Source organism: Papaver somniferum, unplaced genomic scaffold (genome assembly GCF_003573695.1).
Source record: "Papaver somniferum cultivar HN1 unplaced genomic scaffold, ASM357369v1 unplaced-scaffold_158, whole genome shotgun sequence".
In the NCBI taxonomy this organism is placed as follows: Eukaryota; Viridiplantae; Streptophyta; class Magnoliopsida; order Ranunculales; family Papaveraceae; genus Papaver; species Papaver somniferum.
Window position 1 is genome coordinate 615821 of NW_020625264.1, and position 10897 is coordinate 626717.

Below are 10897 nucleotides of genomic sequence, written 5' to 3' on the forward strand. Positions count from 1 at the left end.
GCAACCTTATTTTTTGTTGGTTTCAATACTAAGAAAAAATTAGCTGCATAACGTGTTATGCAACCGTTTTCTGGACTACATAACAAGTTATGCAACCAATTTAGAGAATGCATAACAAGTTATGCAACAAATTTTGTAAATGCATAACCTGTTATTTTGGGTTAAAAGTGTTGTTGTTGTTTTGGGTTCTTTGATGTTGTTCCTCGATTTTGTAGTGTGAGAGAATATGTTTCACTCTGTTTTGTTTGTCTCAGGAGTGTGTTTCAAGATAAATCCATGAGTTATTTTTTGAGTTTCGAAGCATTGGATGCTATCATCATAAGCGGTTGAATCACATATACTCAGAATATAACTCATGGATGCCATCATCAACAACTTTGACGTATGAGGATGCATTATCACCATGGATCTTTGCGAAGCTGAATTCCACAAGCTTCAATTTAAATCGAGGGTCCACCACAGCAGCAAAAGCTAAAACCAAGTTACAGCTTCTCCGGTACTTATCTCACTTTTCCTTCATCGGCAATACCAAACCCCTTTCAAAATATAATTTGAAAAACTGGATGATGAACTAATAATTTGAATCGTGAAACGATTGCATATTCAGTGGTTCAGGAATTCACAGTAGAGTAAAAAGAAAAGGATTTGAAGAACAAGAAGAAAAAATACCGAAACGTAACTTTGAAAACTCTGGGCCATTCCATTACCAAACGGGTACCCACGGGTGATCAGATGAATTGGGTCGATGTGGGTGGATTAGGGGATTTCAAAATACAATTCTACTGAAAACACATTGAGTGGACGAGATTAACAAGGAAATACGCGATACATTAGGTCTTATTTTGTTTTTTTGTTGTTTTTTTTATGTGCATTCGTTGAACAAATCTCATATTTCTACAAGACTATAAAGAGTCGTACTAGTCCAGTGACGAAAGAAAACCTATACGAATGGTATACTTTCTCCCAATGACTGCAAGCTTTTACTAACAGTAGTTTCTGGACAGCTATGATACTTTGTGATTCCTATAAAGCTAACGGATGGAGCTGCTAATCACAAGACGTTTTATGAGAAAGTGTTGGGATCTTAGGAAAAGTACAACAAGATGCTAAAATATTGAATTTTGAGGAAGGGGATGAAATGGAACATCAGTAAATGGTTCAAAATGCAAGAAGATGGTCTTATAGCGGCGCAAAGTTTTTGCGCCGTTCTTATTTGGCTTTCAAGGGAGATATGTGAAACCGTCTTCCCATCGAGGCATGGGCCAATCAAAGGTAAAAATACATAGAGTTATTGTGATGTATCTTTTGAATGGTGACCATTTTCGTAACACCCCATCTTTTTGGCATGTTGCATGCACAAAGATGCGCCATGGTCTGAGATGAAGCTTCTTCTCAAAGCTTCTATTGCGTTAAGAGGAACATTTGTCCATGAGAATGCGACGCCAAGATGGCGCATCATGTTGGGTATATTGTCCTAGAGAGAATTATTGCATCATAATGATGCATTAGGACATTTGGGTAGATGGACTTGTGCATTATAACGCAAATATTGCGCAATATGCGGGCGATTGGCCTAGAGTCAATATTGCACAATCATTGTGCAACTGGCAAGACAGGGCTAGCCGAGCCAATACTACACAATCATTGTGCATTAGGCCGAAGCTGGCTGGCCAAGGGGATGTTGCACAATCATTGTGCAACACTAAAGTTTGGCCTACGGACAAGAATCCAAACCCTGCAATAATTGTCGGTTACTCAGAAAAACATAGAAACGACCATGAATAGTGAAGCAAGCACCTCAAAAATGGCACTTGGTGAGTGTCAATACTCTTCCCTTTCCAAACTTGTAGAAATGCAAAGTTAACATATATAGGGAGAGATAGTTGGTTGAAGGTGCACTTGTGTACCATGCACCAAATAAGCTTCATAGCTTAGCCGGAAAGGTGTCAATGATGCTTAGGCATTATTTATAGCTGTGTAGCCTTTTCAATGGAGCATATTAGGCATGGGAATCACTATACCATGCCGCGAACCCGATACTGCACAATCTTGGTTCAATTGATGGAACAACCTATACGGACTAGGTCATTACCATATTTTCTAGGACAAAGCCTTGCAAAAGAGTTGCCTTAAGTTGCGGTCCCTTCGTGGATGGACTACAGTCTGTGCTTGATCTGTTTAGAGTAGGGACGGGTACGTAGGCATCCTCAATGAGTTGCAGCGTTGCTGGTCCAGCACTTTTTCGCTCAGATGATCTAAATGCGAGATGATTGCGGCATACTGGACTCTCATATCACCTGGCTCGGTATTGCAATGCAAAAAATGATTGTGTCCAAACTTGATGAGGCTAGTTTCATGTCATTACTTTGATGCCTATACTACATATTAAGCTACAAGGTGTTGGCGTATACGCCGATAACGCATTGGGAATGTCCAAGAGAGTAATCTACGTCGGTATGCAAGTTGGCGGAGCTTGCATGAGCCTAAGGAATCTACGACACGATCCTGATTGATGCACCCTTGACACGAGAAAGACAAGTGCATGCTCCCAGCGATTCCAATGCTAAGTAAAGAAGGGAAATTATGCCATGATGGCCTATGTGCAAGTTCAAGGCATGTTCTATGCCTAAAAAGGACACGAAGGCCAGAGATGCTTGTAAGATGCATTGGCCATAACCTCAATTCTTTAAACCCTTTGCATAACAGGGGTAAGATGGACCAGTGTGGAAGCTAAATTAGTTGTATCATGTTCCTCGAGCATGCTTGCAAGGGACGATGAACATGCATTTGCTTATATTTATGGCCCGATTAATGGCGCATCGGGGAAGTTATGGCCTGCGATCCCTGGTGCGCTAGGGATAATTTTCCTATCCGTCACAATTATTTTCCAATGAAGTTAAACTTAGGTGCTCCTATATACCATATCCGTGCGATATGTGGATTGATAACGCGTACGAAGACGCCAAGGTGTGGCCAAGAATTTCGAGGAAAAAATAAAGATATACGAAAAACGGATGAACTTTATTGAGACAGATCATAAAAACCCAGTTGTTCTTAATTATATTTATGTAATTTTACTACTCTTGTTATTCTTTTTTATTTTATGAAAACAAATGGAATTGAAGTTTTTCTATTTAACGTTTTAATGAATACGGTGGCGTGTTTATGAATTAAGGAAATATTCCATTATGATTGTCTCAATACAGCTTTTGAAGTTTAGTAGTCACTGCCTGAACGACTATGGTAAGACCTAATCGTCTGAAATGAGACTACTATCTACTCTCAAACATACTGACATCCCAAATAAAATCTTCTGAAGTTTAGTAGTCGCAAACTGAACGACTATGGTAGGAAATAATCTTCTAAAATGTGACAACTTTCTAATTTTAACCTTACTGGCATCCACTTTTTTTTCCTGAAGTTTAGTAGTCGCAACCTGAACGACTATAACAAACAATTGTAATAAACACATTGGGGACTTTGAATAGTTAACAAAACCATCCTGAAGTATAATTTAGAACAGTTAACAGAACCAAAAGAGTAATTCATCAACTAACTAAAGAAAATTGAAAACCAAACTAATCCACTAACAGTTATCAATTATATCTATTTGGTAGTTTGTTTCTCTTATAAACATGTGATACATCTCTTTGAATTGGTTTATGTGGTCTTGTAGATCTTCGAACTCCCCTTTGTTTGATATCTCCGCTTTGAACATGTTGTCTATTCTTTCCTTGATTCTCTAGAGCTTGAGATGGTACTTGACTGATCTCCCCAAATTCGGCTACCAACACATTTCTATGGTAATTCTCAAGCTTCCATGCTACTTCTTCTAATGTTGTGGAACTTTGTTTTCCATATTTAAGGTTTCGGCATAATGCAACATGAATGATGTATTTAATGCGTTGCGCCTATAAATTGAGAAAATGTTATATTATACAAAATTAAAATATCATAGGAAAATAAAGTTAACAAGCAATCATAAGTAACTAACCAACAACAATCCTATCAAATCATCAAAATTCATGAGCACTAAATTTCTTTAATTTGGTTCTCCAAACCTACTCTTAATATCATCACGATAATACAGTCATAGTACATGTCCAATTCATACTAACCCAATGTAAAGAACTACAATATATACCTTAATCAACATCTCATAAATCAATCAAGTTCATATGATTAATTACTACCAAGTTCATATGATAACAAAGAAACACTTGCAGTTGTTAATATTTCGATAAATCAATGTAAAACAAGTCGACCCAATGTTGATTACTCGTTGTTCATCACAATAAAAACAGTCAAACTGAATTTGTACACAACAATCACACATGCAAAATTCCAGAAATTCTAGGTTCAGTTTTTACCTCTTTTTTGGCTCTAATTTTTCTCCAAAGATCCCTTGTTTCTTTGGTGGCATATTAAACAAGATCAACAAAATAGAAAATAACAAAGAAAAAGAGGTGATTGAATGTGGAGTCGGGTTACAGAGTGGGAGAGGAGGTGTTGCTCGGGAGTGGAGTTGATGAAGAAGACGAATAAAATTTTACTTAGGTGTTTAATTGCTGGGTGTGTATACATACCGGGTGTAATAAAAAGTCAATGAGTTGTAATTTTGATATTTTATAACTTAAATGAGTGGTAAATATGATAACCTAGAGTGGTAATTAAGGTGGATGGTGAATAGGAAAAGTGTAGGTGGTGAATAGGTAAAACCTTATTTTTCCCTGGATGCTAAATGTAAGTACCTTGCTCATGATATAACATGTCCTTCGTATTTTGGTATAACACTAGACTACCCTCCGGGTTGGGTGTCCAACGGATGTGTGATATATCGCCCTTATCCAACCCCTTGAAACCACCGGTTTTAAAAATTCATCCACACCCAATCCGCCAAGAAATGGATTGGGTGTCCACCCGCTAAAATACTGATTGGTTTGGATAAAATCTGTGGGTGTGGATGTTTTTGCTCACCCCTAACCTAATGCGATTCAACACAAGTTGCACAACAATTCACCCTAGAAGTTTCCTATATGTAAGCTTTTGATCATGGTAGTTTCCAAAGTTGATATTCAGTTGTAATTGTCAAACGTATCAAAAGTCGTATAGGATACTATCTCCGTCCCAAGAAAAATGATACTTTCACTTGTTCATTTTTTCTTATTTGTTGTGATGGGGGAGTAGAGTGCGAGCATTTGTTTGAGTTTTAGAGAACCAGTTCAATCAAGTAGCGGATGATTTTAAATTCCCTTTTCCTCACTTTCTGATTTGTTTTTGTGGCACTCCTTTAAAAAATGTTTTAATCGTACATTATCGTCCCATTCTAAAACTACAAAAAGTAAATAAAAAAACAAGAAAATCGTCACATGTTAGAAAGTTTGCACATTCCACATAGGCGCAACATTACATCGACTAATTAGATGTATAAAACTCGGGCTGAAGCATCTCCATTGAAGAAAATTCTTTATTTTTACCTATTTCTTGGTATAGATGGAGTATTTGTGTCTGATATTGGTCAAAACTCTAAATAACAGAGGAATTTGTGTCTGATTCATCTTTAAGTTCTTTTATTTCCTAAATCTAATTTTTTGCCTTCTTTTTTTTTTTTTTTTCTGATCGGCAAAGATAATTTTATACTAAGAATTGTCACGTCCAGAATTTGGTCGTCTGTCACTCTCATTCATCAATTAAATGATGGATAAAAGAAAAAAAAAACCTCGTACAAATATTTAAGAAGCCTACTAGAAATCCATCATTTAAATGATGGCCCAAGGAAAACCCACATAAAAGCCCAAACAGAGGAAACATTCTGATTCCCAGAACCATAATCCTGCCGCCGCTTTCACCAGACCCCCACCTGCAAACCCATCAATAGCAAACACATCTTCTTCCCAACCAAATTATCAGGGGTAGAGTCAAGGGGATGACTAACCCTGGCTCTAGTCCCCCTAAAATTATCAAAATCATAAAAAAACCTTTACTTGTATCATCGAATTCACATTTAGTTCACCTAAATTTTAAATTTGGTCCAATAATATACATAATTTGCTTTTTAGTCCTTCTCGTTGTTAAAGTCTAGCTCCACCATTGTAAGTTTCGAAATTGTCATCACTGTTGTCTTCGCCATAATATAACATTCTCACACGGTAAATAAAAAAAGAACTACCAAAAGTAAATTAAAAAAAAAAAAAAACGAGATCACCCTATCTAAATGTCACCTGAACACTCATCAGAAGATTTCCATCATGGTGAAAATTGGGCGTATACAAAGTTGGGCTGCAATATCCTGAAGAAGGTCATTTCGGGGATTTAGTAAAAGGTTTTAGTGAACCTTTCAGAAGAAGCTTTTCGTAAGTTTCTTCTCTTTTAAAACCAACACATTTTGGCGCTTCACACTTACACAGACTCCCCGTTTCTAAGAAGAAGTAGTAGTAAGAGTCGCTCTTCTATTCGACTGAGTTTTTGATTTTGGGGAGATGGAGCAGCAGCAGAACAAGAACATGGTGGAAGAAAACATCGGAGAAGAAGAGATTCTTCACGGCCCTTTCCCCGTTGAACAGCTTCAGGTAATTTCCTTCGATTCGCTCTCGAAACCCTAGATTGATTTTCTTATCTTTCTATCATTAAATTTTTTGTTTTTCTTATCTTTAGTTATCATTATGTAACTGGGTTTTAGTTTGTTTCTCAATTACGATACTCGAATTTGGGGATGTTCTTGATGTTTTGGACATTGGGGGTGTCATTTTTGTGGTTTAACTTGGGGATGTTCGGGATTTTAGGGCTTTTGGTGAGAATTTCATTTTAAAATTTTGAAATTAGGGTTTATTTCGACTTTGGGGACTTTAAAGAAAAAATGCATCTTTCTGATTCTTTAGGTTTTGAGTAATTTGGGGATTTTCTTGAAAAATTAAGGTTGCTTAGGGTTTGACTAATTTGGGGGTTTGTTCTGTTTGAAGGCGGCTGGGGTAGCTTCAATTGATGTAAAGAAGCTTAAAGATGCTGGTCTATGCACAGTTGAAGCTGTTGCATACTCTCCTCGGAAAGAATTACTTCTAATCAAAGGAATTAGTGATGCTAAAGTTGATAAGATTATTGAAGCAGCAACGAAGCTGGTTCCGTTGGGTTTTACTAGTGCTAATCAGCTTCATGCACAAAGGCAAGAGATCATTCAGATAACATCAGGATCAAGAGAACTTGACAAGGTTTTAGAAGGTGATAACACTAGTAGATTATGGCTATAGATTGTAGTGGTTTGATATTCTTTTTTAAAGAACTTACATGGTTATGCATCTAACAGGAGGGATCGAGACCGGGTCTATTACTGAATTGTATGGTGAATTCCGCTCTGGAAAGACTCAGCTGTGTCACACTTTATGCGTCACTTGTCAAGTAAGATTTTATCGTGTTTTCATTGCATTGTTCGTTTTTAGTAGTTCGTCTAGAGCGTTATTACTGGCTAGAGTAGTTTATAGAGATTTTTTTCTTTTCTTTTCAAAGCTTATTAATCTAGTCATTTGTATTTGTGGTACATGAATACATTTCAGCTTCCACTGGATCAAGGAGGTGGTGAAGGAAAAGCAATGTACATTGATGCCGAGGGGACTTTCAGGCCACAGAGACTCTTACAGATTGCGGACAGGTATTATATGAAGCTTATTTTCTGGACATCTTAGCTTGAACATAGACCATGGCTTAGTTATGCTGAATTGCCGATGGTTGCAGGTTTGGACTGAATGGTCCTGATGTATTGGAGAATGTGGCCTATGCTAGAGCCTATAACACTGATCATCAGTCAAGACTTCTTCTGGAAGCAGCTTCTATGATGGTAGAGACGAGGTATGTTACTCTTATGATTAGATCGCATTCTTATGATTTTTCTAATAAATGGCCTAGAACGACACTTGGTAACTTTCAGGCTTCGCACTTAAGCCAAACTAGGGTGAGAGATAAACTTGATAAATTTGGTTGGGTGCCTGGCTGGTAACACAACAAATGTAGTAGGTTAAACCAAGTTTCTTGAGCGGAACTAATTATCGTATATCATTGTGCTCATTAGACAAGATAGTAAGCTTAATGTCTTAGGTGTACTGCATTAACTGGTACATTATCCTATTGAATGTGCTTATAATTTTATTCGGGTCATTCTGGATAAGTTGAACTGACTGACTTATGTAACATCTTAACGGATTTTTTTTTCGGGACACAGGTTCGCTCTTGTGGTTGTGGATAGTGCTACAGCTCTTTATAGAACAGATTTCTCTGGAAGGGGAGAGCTGTCAGCTAGGCAAATGCATCTTGCAAAGTTTTTAAGGAGCCTGCAGAAGTTGGCTGATGAGGTAGAACCTATAACTGCAACTCCACATAAAAAATATCCTTCTTTTACAGGGGACTGCTCTGTTTAGTATTTGAAAGCTTTTCTCTTAACTGTTATCGTTTGGGGTTGCTGTTGTGTTGTTGTTGTAGTTCGGTGTTGCTGTAGTTATTACCAACCAAGTTGTTGCACAAGTTGACGGTTCTGCTATGTTTGCTGGGCCACAAATTAAACCAATTGGTGGAAACATCATGGCTCATGCTTCTACGACAAGGTTTGTTCTTTATGAGGAGTCTTTATTATACTCTTCAACTGCATTTTTTCCAGTTAATAATACCATACAGATGCTAATAAAAATAATCTGTCAGACTAGCATTGCGTAAGGGAAGGGCTGAGGAGCGTATCTGTAAAGTAATCAGCTCTCCATGTTTAGCTGAAGCGGAAGCACGGTTTCAGATATCTGCAGAAGGTGTCACTGATGTCAAGGACTGACTGACAGACCATTGATAACCCCATTCTCTCTCTTTCTTACTTACTCCGCCAAGTCAGGCAATCGCACTTACTACCTAATCGGAAGAATTGGAGAAGTTGTATATCTGGAATTTGGTTTGTGCATGGGTGGTTATTCAATGTATAGTCGTATAACAACCTGTGTTTTACGTTGATTGATCTTTTTTGTTTCATTATATTGTCCTTGTATAAAAACTGAGCTTATATTAAATGAAAAATTTGCATCCCAAGCATCAAGATTCGCACAGCAGCACATTTGGCAGGATGATGATGAAGCAAGAATTTCTGTTTACAAAAAACCTTGTCCATATTAAGATGACTCTGTTTCCTGTAGATGAACATATTAGCCAGGTAGTAAAGAATACCCATGTAATCTCATCTATTCTATTTCTATTATAAAGCCAACTATGTATGTTTAGTTGAAGCTGCACATTTCGTTTCCTATCTTACCCCTTTCAAATATTTTCATGAATATACATTTTCAGTATTAATTACGGATAGTTTGGACTATTGACTGATTTAGTTTTTAACAAATACTCCCTCCGTCCCACCATTAAGTGACCTATTTGGTTTTTAATTTTGTCCCATCATTAAGTGACCTATATCACTAAACAAGGAGATATTTCTAAAATTACCCTTTTAATTGATTATAAGAAATATAAGAAATATGCATAATTTGATAGGCATGTTTATATTCGTTACGTAGGTGTTTTAAAATGCTTTTCAATGGTATAAAGTTTGCGAACATCCGTGGTGTAGTTTGAGAGATAAATCATTTCAAAATTTCATTAATTATTATCTATAAGTATATAATTGTAAAAAATGCTTAAAAATTTCTTTTTCCTTGCTTGCCTTAAAATTTGGGCAAACTTCAACTAGGTCACTTAATAATGGGACGGAGGGAGTAATAAAAAAATATGAAAAAACTGTGTGTTGGCTACTAAAAAACAGAGTGTGGGCCATGTCTTCCTAGCAGATATTTTTGAGAGATATCTCTAGAAAATCAGATTCCAGTTTTACCAAAAAAAAAAACTCAGACCATTATCCTCCAAAATCGTGTTTTGGCGTTTTGGGTAAATATTGAGGGGATCAAAGGTAACTCCCATTTGATGTATGTTTATACTGCAATTTTACCTTCATCTTTCAATATTGTTTTGATGTATGGTTGATTCTTAATTTTTATTTATTTTTATGAAATCAGTCATTAAGGGAGGAATTAGGAGATGTGGTTGGGATCAGCTCTACTTTCACAAAAAATGCGGAGTAAAAAATAGTTCTATTTTCTTGAAACTCAGGATAGATGGAAGGCATGCCTATAATTGTTACGCGATCCTGTCATTTGAAGAGAAAGACACCTTTAGGCATGCTCTTCGTCTGTTTCCCAGTAAAGATGAAGCTGCCAGTTATAATGAAGAACGCCTCAAAGAGCTTGGGCTTCTTATTGCGCGCATCCCATCAATGGATAACTGGGCAACAGCCGAGGGAGCAAGTTATGATGACGCGAAAGGGTTACAAAATATTTTGTTGTTATCAAAGCAAGATATTGCATCAGTGAATATCTTTGTCCTGATCTTATTCTTATAAATAGAAGTTTTGAATCTCCACAACTCTTGTGGAAGATATTCACCAAAAATATTTCCTAAGTCTGCCTAAAACTGCACACCACAAAACAGTGGAGAATAACAGTTGTAGAAAGAAAAGTCTGCATGGACTGTAGAGAAAAGAGCTCAGGCTGCCATTTCTACTGCGGTTAACAGAGACAGAAAATCCACCACAGTTTAGTCTTGAATGCTGCAGACACGGTGAAAAGCAACATATGCAGTGCAAAGGAGAAAAAACCAAATCATTAAAGTCGCATTAGGATATCCCAACTGCTCTAAATTAGGCATGAATTCACAAATTTGAATGTGGGCTAATTGTCATAATTCACTGCCAACTATGAGTATGTTGAACCACAGAGATGTTACTGTTCAGAGTGCTATGTGCAGTATCTGTAAGAAAGAAGAAGAGACATCTGAACATATGTTTTTGCATTGTGAGTTTGCACATAAGGTTTTGGGGTATTTATTGGAC

General features: G+C 36.9%; 1 protein-coding gene across 1 annotated transcript; it reads left to right on the forward strand.

Moving 5' to 3' along the window:
• The first annotated feature begins 6332 nt into the window (after positions 1 to 6332).
• Positions 6333 to 9061, forward strand: LOC113337270 (DNA repair protein RAD51 homolog 1-like). Its single transcript, XM_026582979.1, has 8 exons — positions 6333 to 6569; positions 6960 to 7215; positions 7301 to 7392; positions 7548 to 7642; positions 7726 to 7839; positions 8210 to 8339; positions 8467 to 8588; positions 8683 to 9061. Exons 1-8 carry the CDS (start codon positions 6480 to 6482, stop codon positions 8804 to 8806), a joined length of 1023 nt encoding a protein of 340 aa, XP_026438764.1. The 5' UTR covers positions 6333 to 6479; the 3' UTR covers positions 8807 to 9061.
• The last annotated feature ends 1836 nt before the right edge of the window (positions 9062 to 10897 follow it).